The following is a 15111-nucleotide window of genomic DNA, read 5'->3' on the forward strand; positions in this document are numbered from 1 at the left end:
AGAGCTATGGAGGCCGGGCGGCTCTCACCACGGCTGAAGAGGAAACCCAGGGATAGTCGGAAGGTAGCCTTCAAAATGGAGTCTCTCTGCAAAGAGTCTAAGGTGATGATGCCTCCTGGTCCTGTGGTAATCAAGCCTCAGCGGAAACACAAGAAGAAGACCCCGCTCCGTGAAGACTGAAGCAGGGTTGGAGTGCAGCTAAGCCCATGGGAGAGACGGTGAGTTCGAGGGCTGGGATTAGGTGTTTGTTCCACTGGCTTGGCTTGGCTTCCTCCTTGGGCTCATTAACCAACACTGGCCCTTCTGTCTGCCTGTTTGTGACTCTATCTTAGAAGAGTGTAACTTGTTTTGAAACTCCAGGTTCACCTCTGCAGGAGGTTGACAACGATCTGGGATGAGTCTTGTGACCCTAAGCTGGGATAAGTTAAAAATTTGAGATTCTTCAATGGGGGTTCTTGTTTGTGAGAAGAATGTGCGTTTTAAGGAGCCAGTAAGAGCTAGGAGTTGAGGGGCTGGAGAGATGGCTCAGTGGTTAAGAGCACTGACTGCTCTTCCCAAGGTTCTGAGTTCAAATCCCAGCAACCACATGGTGATGAGATCTGATGCCCTCTTCTGGTGTGTCTGAAGGCAGCTACAGTGTACTTATATATAATAAATATATCTTTAAAAAAAAGTTAGGAGTTGAAAGCTGCAACTTGTTCCCTGAATTCAAGGCAGCCTTTGTCAGTCTAATGGTAGTAAGAGGGTAGAAACTTAATCAGACAGTGTTGTTTAGAAAGGGCCCTTTGGGAAATGATTAATTAGGATCGTTAGAGTCCTAATGACTGAATTCTAGTAATATTATTAGGGGGAGGGATAAGAGACCATGCATACAGATATTTATGAATTCCCACTAAGGTATGGCACTGCCCAAACCAGTGACAGTTGGATTCCTAGCTCCTCAATGTGTCAGTTAAGTTAACTTTATGGAATGTCTGGCTTCGACAGTCTTGAAATATTGAGGTGTGTGTGTAATTTTTAGTGAAGTTTGGTATCCGTACTCAAATGTAGTTGTTGACATAGGCACGGTTTTTATTTCTGTTTTGTTTGAGACAGGGTGTCAGCAAAGGCCTGACTATTCTGACCTCACTGTGTAGATTAGTCTGCCCCTGAACTTACAGGGACATCCTCTCGTCTGTTTGCTTGAGTGCTGCAATTACAGATGTGTAGGAATATACCCAGGATATCACCCCTGTTTTAATGGGAAAGGATTTTCTCACTATATTCATATGTCACGGAAAGACAGAAGATATAATTATGTTTGGTTTGGTTTATTGAGACAGGGTTTCTCTAAGTAGTCCTGGCATTCCATGGACCAAGATGTCCTTGATCTCAGAGATCTACCGGCCTCTGCCTCCCGAGGAAGGAGATTAAAGTCGCGTACTCCCACTGTCCACCTTGTTTTATTTTTGAATGCCATCCATTCATAGCAAGGGCTGAGCCTGGGTGTGGTAATGCAAGCCTTTAATCCCTGCATTCAAGGCAGAGGCAGGAGCATCTCAGGGTTGGAAACCAGCTTGGTCTACACAGCCTGTGGCAGAACAGCCACCGATATGGAGAGATCCTTTCTCAAGAGAACCTGTTCATACCAGCCTGGATTGGCCATGACCCCACTAAATAGTTAAGGGTGTCTGGACTTTTGACTCTCACTTCAACTTCTGAGAAGTGGAATTGCAGGCATGGAGCGGTCTTAGGCATGGTTGTGGATAGGTCTAGAGAGCTAGGCAAGGACCCTGCCACTGGGCCACACCCCTAATCCCCAGAAGATACAATGTTAGAAAGGAGGGGATGGTGATTTATGTCAGTGCTAGAGCATTTGCCTAGCAAGGAGGAGGCCCTGAGTTCCCTCATCAGCTTTTGGGATGGTTGAGAAGGGGTGTGGGGGTTTAGGGGGAGGTAGTAAGAAGTAAAAAGACCTGTGGAGTAATTTGGAATCAATGCTAACAAAGGCTTTGCCCAGTACCCAGAGTCTCCTCAGTCTGAATGACCCTTGACCTTCATGTCATTTCCATGGAGCAGGGACCCACTTCTGTAATGGGTACACGAGGCTTCATCTGCACACCATGTTCCTAACTGGATCTGGTGGCTCTGTTCACTTAGCTGTGATCCCTTCCAGCTGTACAGTGCTGATTTCCCATTAAGGGTCAATCACAGTGGAATTTAAATTTCAAGCTGGCTCAGCTCACCCTCTCTAGATGTGTGTCCTTCCCAACTCACCAGCTATTCCACAGAGATAGCCCCTCTCTGTAGGGAAGCTGTGGCCATCAAAGGCTAAGGACACTTGGGAGAAGCCTGCACGTGAGGCTGGGTTGACTGTGTGATTTTTTTCATTTCAGTCTTGCCTTTCAGAGTATAATTGTCATTTCCCCTGGGTCATCACTGCCTGAAGTAGCCTAAAGACCTTTTTTTGTATTTTATTTCCTTGTTTAGCATCAAGAGGACCCGATTCTACCACAAGCTTGGATTGCTGGATATGCATGGTTGTGTGTGTCTACACATGTACTCACGCCTTGAAAAAACTACTTGTATATTTTGTGCCCTTGGTTTCATGCTGTGTGTATTAGAACTTTATAATAAAATACTTTTCATTATGTATATGTGTGTACATCTGTGTGTGGATTTGTGCACACAGAAGCCAGGGGAGTCTAGAAGAATGTTGAAGGCTGCTCTCCTAGTATAGCTGTAGCCATTTTGTTCCATGCCTGCCAGTCGTTTCATATTGTTACTTACACTGAAAGAAATAGCTTGATTCACCCAGGGTCAAGCTGCCCACATCCCCTGTTATGTTCCGGGTGCTGTGAGGTTTCTTAATCTTAGGAACTTCCATAACCATAAGTTCCACATAGGACCCATCAAATCAAAGGTCAGTTTGGCTGTCATGTCTAAAGTGTCAAAATAATTTGAGTCAACAACAATTTACCTCAGCCCAGCAGCCATTTAGAGACAAGGCCTTGTGTTGCTCCAGCTGCCTCCATCTGACTACATGGGTGAGGATGTCCTGGCATCCCCTGCTCTCTCCGTTTCAGTGAGGGCTGCTGGGACTCCAGTCTGCGCTAGCACATCTGGCTCAGAGCAGCCATATTAAGTAGGAAATGTTGTGACCTTTTCCTCAGTGAAGGTGGAGCAGAGGGGTCATGGGACAGAGGGAAGAGGAAGTTAGGGTGAAAGGTCACGATTCCTCAGACCAAGTACTGTTTCCCTTTTCACTCACACTAGGATGGCAATGCATGAAGTAGGAAGTGTAGGACCAAGGTAGAGACACCCATGAGAATCACTAGGGAGAGATCAGATGGAGAGCGGCAGTGGGATGGTGCCCTGGTGCCCAGAGACAGACCTGCATGGTGATGGTCACAGAGCGGCAGTGGGATGGTGCACGGAACCAGGGCTGGAGTCAGGATAGGGAATGGAGTTGTATTTTCTCTACAGTTTAGTCTTAGTAAACAGAAGATTCTGATGGCTTTAAAGGGGGCACTTTGGGTGGCAGGGAAACACCATGCTCAGTAAATTCCCTCATCTGTGTGTCTGTGTAGCAATTACAGGAGGGTGCTACCTTGCCCAGTTCTGATTTTTTATGTAGTCAAGAAGAGAGGATTGAAAGTCACACTCTTGGGCTGGAAAGACCCTCAGCAGTTAATACTGATGGTCCAGAGGTCCTGAGTTCAATTTCCAGCAACCACAGGGTGACTGACAACCATCAGTAATGGAACCTCTTATGGTGTCTCTGGAATCAGAGACTGTGTAACCACATTCATGAAATAAATAAAAATAAGAGAAATAAGAGAAAGTTTGGAGAGATCACTCAGTGGTTAGAGCCCATGTTGTTGTGGAGGCCCTGAGACAAAAGTCATGGCACCTGGGTCAAGCAGCTCACCAGGGTCTGAAGTACATTTCCAGGTTACCACAGGCACACGTACTCAGGTGCACTTGCCATGCACAGACATGGACACAGAAGGAGCAGTAACAAAGGGGTGTGGGCCTTAGAGAGGGCTCAGCAGTTAGGGGCACTGCTGCTCTGCCAGAGGACCTGGGCTTGAATCCTGGCATCCACATGTTCTTCACAAACTCCTGTAACTCCAATGTTTTCTTCAGGCCTCCACAGGCAGCAGCAAGGACAGGATACACATGCACACACTCAGTGCACAGCCACGTAAAATGATCAGTCTGTGTATCTCTAAAGAAAAGGCCTGGGGTTGGGGATTTAGCTCAGTGGTAGAGCACTTGCCTAGCAAAGCGCAAGGCCCTGGGTTCAGTCCCCAGCTCCGAAAAAAAAAAAAAAGAACCAAAAAAAAAAAAAAAAAAAAAAGAAAAGGCCTGTTCTTATGGTGGTGCCGCACTCCAAGGAAATTGTACTTCTCTCTGGATTCTCTCTGGAATACTGGGGAACTGGAGTGTGTGTCATTCTCAGAATTCAAGTACGTTATCTATCCAAGTTTGTTGTGGTGACAGCCACATGTAGAAAATACAAATATCAAAGGCAAATATTTTAATTTGACTAGAAATAAAATCCATGATCAATATGTCTTTTGTCTTTTTTTTCTCTTTTGTAATCTAAAGGCAATTCTGAACAGAATTATCAACCAAGGTCACATCACAAAAACTTTAAATGTATTTACACAGTGAATAAGTTACATAGACCAAGTCCGAATATGTTTTGGATGAGCAACAGATCACATGCCCACATCTAACACTCGACAGTGCTGGGTTTAAGGAAGGAGCTTTTAAGAAAGACACTTTACATATATATTACAAATAAAACAGGACATCTTTTTTAAGTGGCAACTTAGATCTTCGATGTATGACTCTACTTGTGGCTCTCCAAATAGCTACTAAAGAATGCATGCAGACAGATAAAACGAATTGTGGTTTTTGTGAATAACTTGCTTTTCTACAAGATGGTAAAGGTAATGCAAACGGACACTCATCTTCTGTGGTATAAACAATGCCTATTAAAGCAACCTCTGTGTAAAAAGCAGCCATGATCCTTACAAAGATTCCATCTGAATCTTTCCTGGCACAGAGAGATCCAGGGTTTTCAGAAACAGTAGCCTAGCAACTTAAGAAAATTACTTCATAGCAGCCTCATTTAGATACAGTGTACATCAAATTGTAACTCATTTACAATTCCCTTTTCAGGCACACAGGCTGTCAGCTTTTGACCATCTTACAGGTTTTCCGTGGCCAGCTTCATTCTGCCTGCCCCCTTTTGCAACTCAAAGAAACAAAGAAACACATTCCACACAAAAAGAAAGAAAGAAAAGAAATTCAAAGGAAGCAAAATAGGTGAAAGGAAGGGAATGAATGTACAATGTTCAGAATAAAAATTTGCTTTCCTGTGAAGAAAAACATTGCACTTCTGCCAATCCTAAAGTGTCTCTAGAAAGGATGGGTTGTTCAGTGTGCTCAGCTTTGGTAAAGCAATGGAAGTCCTGCCTCCCGTAGTTGGTTGCCTTTGCTTGGTGAATAGTAGCCACACATCAGGATGGGTAGAGTCTGTGTCAGCAGATCCTAGGCTGCCTTGGTTTGGAGAGTATTGTGCACATTGGAAGTTGAGTCATCTTCTTTAGAAAAAGTCCTACAGGGAACAAGAGGAGAATGCTCTGTCCAAGCTTCGCGCAGGCCGAGAAGACATTGAATGACGTCGCCCCAGCATGGCAGCATTGCAAGCTTAGAAACCATGGGGGACAGGAGCCTCCTGTCAGAGACTAGTGCCGGAAACACTGGAGTCTGGGAGAAAGGTTGTGAGGACCCGGGAGCTCTGGGCCCTGCGGATCATGTCTCGGATCTCCATGTTCAGCTCCATGAGCTTGGTGCAGATTTCAGTCAGGCTATGGTTAGACCCCACCAGGGCATAAGTACCCGTCTGTCCCAATGTTTGGTGACGGAAATAAATATTCAGGAGTGTCTGGACCTCATCATCAGAGCTGCTTCCAAAGATGTCATTGGGCCACAGGCTTCTGTGGGAAGAAAGCACAGCAGAGATTAGAGGCAGGCAGTTGGGTGGTTTGGGTCTTGGTTAGCATACAAATGTGTGCAGTGCTCACAGCAGCCAGAAGGGGGCACTGGATCCCCTGGAACTGAAATTAGAGATTCCTGTAAGCTGCCATGTGGGTGTTGGGACCTGAACTGGGATCCTGTGGAAGAGCCGGGGTCCCTACCTACCAAAGGGGCAGGATATAGTTTGTGTTTTCTACAAGCGCCCTTGGGAGGAAGAGTGGAGTCACCTGCACTCCTTGATCTGTCGCAGTGCTTTGCCAAGGTCATTGTTCTTCAGGCACTCCAGCATGGACTGGATGGCTGCCTCAGTGGATGTGAAGGTTGGTTCTGACCACGCCCCCTTGATGTACAGTGGGTCCGTGGAGATGGCTGCAGTGGCTTCTTTCAGCTTCCTCTTCAGATCACTCAGTTCTCTGGACATGTTCAGCAGCTGTTTAAAACAAATGAAATGCATTTAGAAACAGACCATTGGTCATGAGGGTCTGTTTAAGCCGACATCCAGTGTGGTGAGCCACTTGACAGGAACTTGACATGTGGCCGGGATGGGGAATGTGGCTCAGTCAGGAATCTGATTTTAGGTCAAAACAAAGAAGTAGGCTTCAGGCAAGAATATTACATTGGGCTAGGACAGGAAAGTAGGCTCAGGTATCTTGATCATCCTGTAATACTGTTAAAAATAGTGATCACAGGACTTTGTGTTTTGCCTTGCTTGTTCTGTCAACCTGCAATCTAAGTCCATTGGGAAAATTTCAGTACAAATCTCCAGGCACAGAGACTCTTCCCTTCCAGGGAGTGTAGGGCTGGTTTAGTTTCTGGAGCAACTGCAAGCCAAACTGTCAAACAAAGCTACCTGTGACTCCCAACTGACTCCCCCACCCTTGACTCCCGGCCATCCCCCCTGGAAAGTCCAGAAGGATCCACTGACCACGAGTCAGCTTGAAGGTCACTTCGCCCCATCAATAGTACCCTGCCTAGTTACCATTGTTTGAATCCTGCCCCAATTGTTTGCAAGGTATATAACTCCCCTTTTAGAGTCTGATCAGGGTCATTTCCCCTTGAAGTAGGAGGACCCCAACATGTTGGAATTAAACTCCTCTTGCTTTTGCATCGATCACCACCTCCATGGATCTCACTCAAGAGGTCCTGGAAGAGGTTCAATTCGGACATCACAAACCTAGAACTGACCTTATTACTTGCATGTAATTAAAATGGTATAAAAGCAGATTGGGGGGCTGGAGAGATGGCTCAGTGGTTAAGAGCACTGACTGCTCTTCCAGAGGTCCTGAGTTCAAATCCCAGCAACCACGTGGTGGCTCACAACCATCTGTAATGGGATCTGATGCCCTTTTCTGGTGTGTCTGAAGACAGATACAGTGTACTTATATATAATAAATAAATAAATCTTAAAAAAAAAAGCAGATTGGGAAAAATAAACCTGCCTCAGCCTCATAACTGGCTGGGGTTATGCTACAATGTTGTCTAATTGTCCTTTTTCTTTTTAATCATGTTCCCACCCTGGAGAACCTGTTGAATGACTGATCTGGCTTGGTCATTTCAGGACCTCCACAAATAATGGAGCTGGGTATGGTGGTATATGCCCAAGAATCCCAGCATTTGAGAGAATGAGGCAGGAGGATCAGTAGGAATTTCATCCTCATTTCTGTTTTTTCCTGAGCGCTGAGGTTAAGGGTGTAAACAAAAACACCCATGATATGGGCCTTGTTTTAAGTGGGAAGGATTTCCTATTTTTTTCTATGCTACAGAAAAGTCTCAAGATATAATTTTGTTTCGTTGGTTTGGTTTACTGAGACAGGGTTTCTCTGTGTGGCCCTGGCTTTCCTGGATAGTTCTGGGGACCAGGCTGCCTCTGCCTCTAGAGTACTGAGGTTAAAGGCGTGTGCCACCACCGGTCAGCTTGTTTTATTTTTGAGATGACATACATGCATAGCAAGGGCTGAGCCTGGGTGTGGTAATGCAAGCCCTCAATTCCTGCATTCAAGGCAGAGGCAAGAGGATCTCTGAGTTGGAAACCAGCCTGGTCTTACACAGCCAGGTGTAGAACAGGTCCCTTTGCAAGACAACCCCCCAAACCAGCCTGGGCTGGCCTTGAACCTACTAATAGTTAAGGGTGGCCTTGACCATTTTAAACCTCCCTCCAACTTCTGAGAATTGGAAGTGCAGTCTTAGGCGGTGCTGTGGATTAGGTTTAGAGGGCTACAAACACCGTGCCACTGGGGCCACAGCCCTAATCCCCACAAGATACAGTGTTAGGAAGGAGGGGATGAAGAACATTAAGGTGATTGGGAATTAATGCGAAAGATGACTTCTGCACACTCAGTGGCAGTACTTATAAAGTCTACTCAGTCTAGAATTTCCTTTGGAGGGCGTGGCTGCACCTACATGTCATTTCCATGGAGCAGGGACCCACTTCTGTAATGTAGGTACAGTGGCTCCATCTGGACGCCATGTTCCTAACTGGATCTGTGTGGCTCTGTTCACTTAGCTGTGATCCCTTCCAATGTACAGTGCTGGTTTCCCATTAAGGGTCAACCGCAGCTGAATTTAAATTTCAGGTTGGCTCAGACCATCCCCTCTAGCTGTGTGTTCTCACAAACATGCCCTCTATTGCACAGAGACAGCCCCTCTCTGTAGGGAAGCTGTGGCCATCAAAGGCTAAAGACTCTTGGGAGAAGCCTGCACGAGAGGCTGGGTTGGCTGTGTGATTTTTGTCTTATTTCCATTCTTGCCTTGCATGGTATAATTGTCATTTTCTCAGGGCCATCACTGCCTGATGTAGCCTAAAGATCTTTTTTGTACTTTATTTCCTTGTTTAACATCAAGAAGACCTGATTCCACCACAAGCCTGGATTACGGGAAATGCATGTCAGTTTGGACTGTTCTGTCTAAACTCTCAAAATCACTTCAATCGGGGCCAACCCAGCTTCCTGCACCTGTATACGAGCTTTTTGTGGGTTTCCTTTATAAGCTGGCTCTGAGAAGTGTTCACGGTCATGGCATTCAGCTCCCCACCAGAGCTGCTGCCCTGATCGATCAGTCTTGGGGAGTGTACATCCAATAAACCAGTCCTGTGTAACTGAGATCGGCGTTGGGAGTGGTTTGTAACCTTGATTCCTAGACCTCAATAAAGAAGAGGGCATTGATCCCCACATCCCCTGGAGTCAGTTATCATTAAGTTGTTGCCATTCAGCACGAGTGCTAAGAACTGCACTCAGGTCCTCTCAAGAGCGGTGTGTGCTCTTAACCACTGAGACATCTTTCTAGCCCCCTTCTTTGCATTTTAACAGAGCTTACATATTAAGCCAACCAGTATAAATTTCCTTTCTGAGTCTGGCTTGTTTCATGCGGAATCATCACACAAATGGGCGATGGGTGAGGTTTCTTTTTTTCTGGTTTGTTTGTGGCAATCCTCCTTCCCAATTTCCTGTGTGTAGTACTGGTTATCCTGGAACTCTATAGACCAGACTGGCCTTGAACTCTTATCTGTCTGCCCCTGCCTCCTGAGTGCCAGGAGAGTACTGCTACATCCCAGCTCAGTTTAGTATTATTCTTAAGACCCATTGGGTCCACTCAGGCCTCCCGGTTTGTGCACGGATGCAAGGCCCTGTCCTTGATCACAGGCAGCCTTTTAGTGACTGAATCCTTGAAGGAAAGGGACTGTCTGTCTTCAAGGTGTCATCAACTGCCAATAGCTTCTCGGCTCAGCTACGGGTGGGACTTCTCGACCACCCCTCCCGCCATGCTTGGATTCTGTGTGGCTTGATCTTGCACAGATGTTGTGCACACAGCCACAATTCTCAGTATGAAGTTTGCCCTCAAGGGATCAACGATCTAATTCCCTAGAGCCAAGGCTGGCTTAGGTACTGAGACGTCACAGAGGTTCTGCCAGCTCTGGGTCTGGAATGATGGAGAAAGTGTTATGTAGCTTGGGTGCAGGGGTCCTTGCGGACCCACTGGGCATCAGTTTTGAATATATGGGGGCAAATTATAGTAGCAATTTCTTTGGGTAGGGGGAGCAGGGGGCTACTGGGGAAGGGTGGGGAGCTAAAGCCCCCTCAGCTGAGGAATGATATGCTACCATCTATGACTATAGTACCAATGTCAGCAGAAACTTAAATGACTACTGTCCTCCATTGCAGGGCACACTACAGCAGTGGCTGCGGTTCAAGGTGGGGTAGTGCAGCCACCAGGGTCCTGGAGTGGATCAGGCTTTTCTCTGAGAACTCCAGACCCCTGAGGATGGCAGGCGCCTCCATGATGAAGGCCTGCAGATGTCTGCAGTAGCACTGGGATATGGTGGATGTCTCCAGGTTACATCTTCCTCATGTGGAGAAAACCTGCATTTGAGGTGATCATCTCTGGGATGATAGTCAGGGGATGGGGAGGATGAGTGGCTTTTTCCCCCTCAAACTCTCCCTATCCCCACTTCCTGAAGGTTTCCACAAGGCTCTTACCCTACCCCACTATTGTGTCTGTGTCTTTGGATTCAAGGGAAGCTGGATGGGGGCTGGTAGTGGGCCTGTGTAATGCAGAAGGCAGGACTCCACTATTAATTTAGGAATTCTCAGATTGATCACATAGACACCATGATATAAGTCTAGGAACAGAAAGATGTAAGGGGGAAGAAGCTCGCCAGACTTCTGTTGGAGTAAAGTTGACCAGACATGTGAGGTCTCGGCAGAGTGGTGGCCTGTGGCTGCACCTACAGGCGGGTGTCGGGGTGGGAATCAGCTACTGAAGTTTAGGGCAGGTAGAGCAGGGACAAAAATTATTAAGAGCACACTTTTCTAGGCAGGAGATAGTAGATCCCAGCAATAGTGTCCAAAGGCAAGTTGAAAAGGAACAACTGTGTAGGTTGATGTCATCATTCAGGTGAGGGCTGGCACCAGTTAGATCAAGGCCATGATTGGACAGTAAAAGAATAACGTGGGGACAAAGTTTTTGTAGGGAGGGAGAGGAGTAGAAGGAAGGAGAATCAAGATGGAGACGGAGAAGGATGACCCAGATCTGGGTGGTCTAGGTGGGTGGTTTATATCCTTATCAATCGGTTTTAAGTTTATTGTGTGAATGCACTGTAGATTGAGAATTTAACATGTAAATCTAATTGCTAAATTAAAATCTGGAACTTTGATTTTACTGGATTAAAGGCAGTGTGTGAAAGAAATGGCTGAGGGCAGTTGGAGCGTGTGGATCTGGTTCTGTTCCCCACGAGGAGTGAGGACACGCAAGGGCCTGCAGAATGAGGTGTGTGTGTGTGTGTGTGTGTGTGTGTACGCACACTCGTGCAGGGCCTGGTAACTACCACCTAGGGGACCACGCAGAGAGGGTGGCTAAGGGAGACAGCTGGGAGAGGAAGGCTTGCATGGCAGAGTAGCAGCCGGAGCGAGCGGATCTGGCTCTCAGGAACTGATAGAAAATGTTCTTTTTTAAAATTTTTACCGCAACACAACACTGTGTGTATGTTTAACCTGTGGATTCAAGGGAAGATAGTAGCAAGGCCCATTTCCAGGGTAATGCAAAAGCTACATGCAACACCCCACGTCTGTTCGGTGATGGGTCCTTTAAAGCATTGGACCCTTCTAGTTGATAACTTGCTACAGTTGCTTTTAAATATGGACAGTACTGCGGGCACTGCATTTGCATATCTCTCCTTGGGGTTTTATTGGCATTCATTTATTCTATCAGTAAACAGAAATCGCCTGCATTTCCTTCTGTCTCCTACCGCCATGTCGCTGTGTTTAGGATGATGGCTCTTTTCTGAGTATTCACCTCCAGTGCCCCCCTCTGTCCTGTAGGGCTCTGCCCAGGGGAGCCTCCCATCAGTAGCTCACTGACACAAACCTTTCTCACCTTCAGTAAACCAGGTATATACCCCCCCCCAGCCCCCTGCTTTCAGTCCTAGGAAAACTGGAGCCCATTGCACTCCGTGAATGGTTTTAATTTTTACACGGAGATGCTGAGGCAGGGAGAAGTCTCCAGACACTATCTCCCTCTTACCTTACAATAAGGGCGAGTGTGGAAGGCCACATGCCAAGGAGAAAACCCACCAGAGTGACGTGTGGCATCCAGGGTAGCTGTAGAGGTAAGGGGACTTGCCCCCAAATGTATTTCTTTCTCACTTGTGCTTGAACAAAACAATAATTATACACAAAAGGACAAACCAAACAAAAAACAGACCCGATGTGTACCTTTATAAGTGGGGCAGAGGACAGAAGAAAACGAAAAGCAAACCAAGGATGAGACCACTAGGTGGCTCTGCCGGGAGATGAGCGGCGTGGGGGCGGGGCGGGGGCGGGACTCACCTCGGGCACTGAGCTCACTTCGTGCACCTGGCCAATGAGCTTGCAGTAGGATTGGTAGAGCAGGAGCAGCTGAAAGTGCAGCTTGTACAGTCTCTGACACAGCTCCAGTTGCTAGAGAGGGAGGGCACACGGGGAGGAGAAACAGCCGTTAAAGCTCAAAACCGGAAAGGGAGCACGAGAATTGCTCCTTTAACTCTCTTTACATTCCAACTAAAGCAAACCCAAACCCAAACCCACTCGGTAGCATCGCCGAGACGGCCACCGTAGAATACAGAAGGACACTTTTTATAGACATTGGGTGACTAATTAGGAGAGGCTATAAGAGGATGGAGGGAAACCACATTTCCGTTGTCCATGCCAATGAGGTGCCTATAAATTACACCTGAGTGGTTGTGTTAATTCCTTATACGCTACAAACTGCTTTTAATTTTTTTTAAAGGTTTATTTATTTCATGTATATGAGTACATTGTAGCTGTCTTCAGACACACCAGAAGAGGGCATCAGACCTCATTACAGATGGCTGTGAGCCACCATGTGGTTGCTGGGATTTGAACTCAGGATCTCTGGAAGAGCAGCCATTGCTCGTAACCACTGAGCCATCCCTCCAGCTCCCAAACTGCTTTTAAAACAGCCAAGAATCCTTTTCATTAAAGGACGAGCGGACAGGCAAAGTACGCTAACTAGTTCTAGGTGTTGAGTTTGTAAGCTGAGTTGCTACTTGGGAGATGGCTGTAAGTCTGGGATGCATTGGGTGGGTAGCCATTCCCGAAGCCTGCAGACGTACAAGCCACACTGTCTGAAGTAGAAGAGAAAGAAATTCCAAGTCATCCCACCACCGAGGTGCACCGCGCTCTCTCTGAGCCAGATCCTCTGTGCAGCCTTTCTTATAGTAACAGTGGGTAAGCTCCCAGAGCGTGTGGGGTGTTACAGAGGACAGGGAGAGCCTCTGGCACACCCGAGATCAGGACTCAGTGCAAACACTCCACTGAAGAAGCTACCAGAAGAGGCTGGGAAGGCAGGGTAATGGATCCTGTGCTAAGGGGCTACAGAGAACTCAGCTCAGAACTGAGCAGAGAGGCAAATTAATACACTTCCCCCTAACTCTGGTGAAGAGGATACATTGTAAGGATTTTAAGTTTTATGGAGTATATTCTGTTGCTATCACTGACGTCTTTTAATTTTGTTTTTGTTTTGTATTGTTTTGCTTTTTTTCTTTTTTTTTTTTTTTTTTTTTTTTTTTTTTTTTTTTTTTCGAGCTGGGGACCAACCCAGGGCCTTGGCCTTACTAGGCAAACACTCTACCACTGAGCCAAATCCCCAACCCGCTTTTTTTGTTTTTCAAGACAGGGTTTCTCTGTGTATCTCTGGCTGTCTTGGAGCTCACTCTGTAGACCAGGCTGGCCTCGAACTTATAGAGATCTGTCTGTTTCTGCCTCCACAGTGCTGGCATTAAGGGCATTTGTTACCACCAAAGGCTTAATACTGATTTTTTTTTAATCTTTTTTTAATACTGATTTTTAAGTTACTAAAATTGATTCTAACAACATATTTATTAATATTATGCTAAGAATATGCTGAATGAAGCTCCCCCTTGCCCCAACTTCCCTCCTTCTAAGAGAAAAGCCAATTCTATTTAGACTTTTTCTTTTTTCCCCAAATACTGGCTTTGGCATAAAGAATTCGTTGAATCTGGCTGGGTCTTTGGTGGTTTCAGTAAAATTCCTTATGATAACTTAAACTCTCCTTTCTTCTTTTTTATTTCTTAGTAAATGGGAACCTTTAAAAATCTGGTACGGAATGTACCAGGATCTTGTGAATCAACTTTAAAGAGTGTTAAAAAATAATATGTTAAAAAAAATAATGTTTTCCTCCCCATTTAGGGTGAAACCTAGCCATGAAAACTCTCACTTTTCCTAAATGCCAAATGGTGGTATTTATTGTTTAAATTTTTCCATTGAGACAATGAGAATTCATAGCAATGTAGGTTTCTATCCGGGGGAGAAAACAGCTCAGAAGGCTACGGACAAGCTGCCGTGTCTCACTCTACCAAAGAAAAGAAAATGAAACAAAAAGGGTAACCATGCTAAAAGATTCAACAGTCAACAGTGAAAATAAGGTTCGCGCCTCAGTGGACAAAGAATATGAAAGAAAGTTTAACTTACTGCAAGAGACTCCATTTGCTACGCAGCAAGCATGGTGCAGGAGACGAAGGAAAGGAAAGAAAGTATAGGGTCAGTGTGGCATGCATCAGAGAGCGCGGCCCTCTTCCAGGAGCAGAGCTGTCAGCAGTGTTAGCTTGGCTGGCCCAGACCTGGCCAGCGCCTGCCAGTGTTGAACCCGTTCAACATGCACAGCGGTCTGGGTGGAAACAAGCGTTAGTGGGCAGTGCGGCTCTGAACAAACGCTGCCTCCAGTCCTTGGGATCCCCCCGAGTCTGTCTGCAAGACTAGACGTAACCTTTTGTTGCTGTTCCTGAAGATTTGAGTGCACTGATGTGAACAGAACTGAGAAATCTAAGAACACCCCCACACACACACATCAACTATAGTGTTGCTTCCTTTTTTATTGGATTGCCTCTCATGTGGGAGGATTGTGCACATGCGTGCTGGTGCCCTTGGGGACCAGAAGCATTGGATTCCTACAAGAGCAGAAGTTGCAGGCAGCTGTGAGTCACTCAACAACCTTCATGCCAGGAACTAAACCCAGGCCTTCGGTGAGGTCAGGGCACGCCCCGTCACTGATATTTCCCATTTCTCA

The 15111-nt window shown here is 46.3% G+C and overlaps 1 protein-coding gene across 1 annotated transcript in view; it reads right to left on the reverse strand.

Annotated features, from left to right (window-relative positions):
• Positions 1–4507: 4507 nt before the first annotated feature.
• Fry (FRY microtubule binding protein) overlaps positions 4508–15111 on the reverse strand; it is a 237550-nt gene continuing 226946 nt past the window's right edge. The window contains exons 59-61 of the mRNA XM_032886834.1: positions 12354–12464; positions 6261–6463; positions 4508–5993 (exon numbers count right to left, since the gene is read on the reverse strand). Coding sequence (XP_032742725.1) covers positions 5735–5993; positions 6261–6463; positions 12354–12464 — 573 coding nt within the window. The 3' untranslated portion in view covers positions 4508–5734. The remainder of the gene's footprint in view (positions 5994–6260; positions 6464–12353; positions 12465–15111) is intronic.

This window comes from Rattus rattus, chromosome 16, assembly GCF_011064425.1.
Source record: "Rattus rattus isolate New Zealand chromosome 16, Rrattus_CSIRO_v1, whole genome shotgun sequence".
NCBI classification, from domain to species: Eukaryota; Metazoa; Chordata; class Mammalia; order Rodentia; family Muridae; genus Rattus; species Rattus rattus.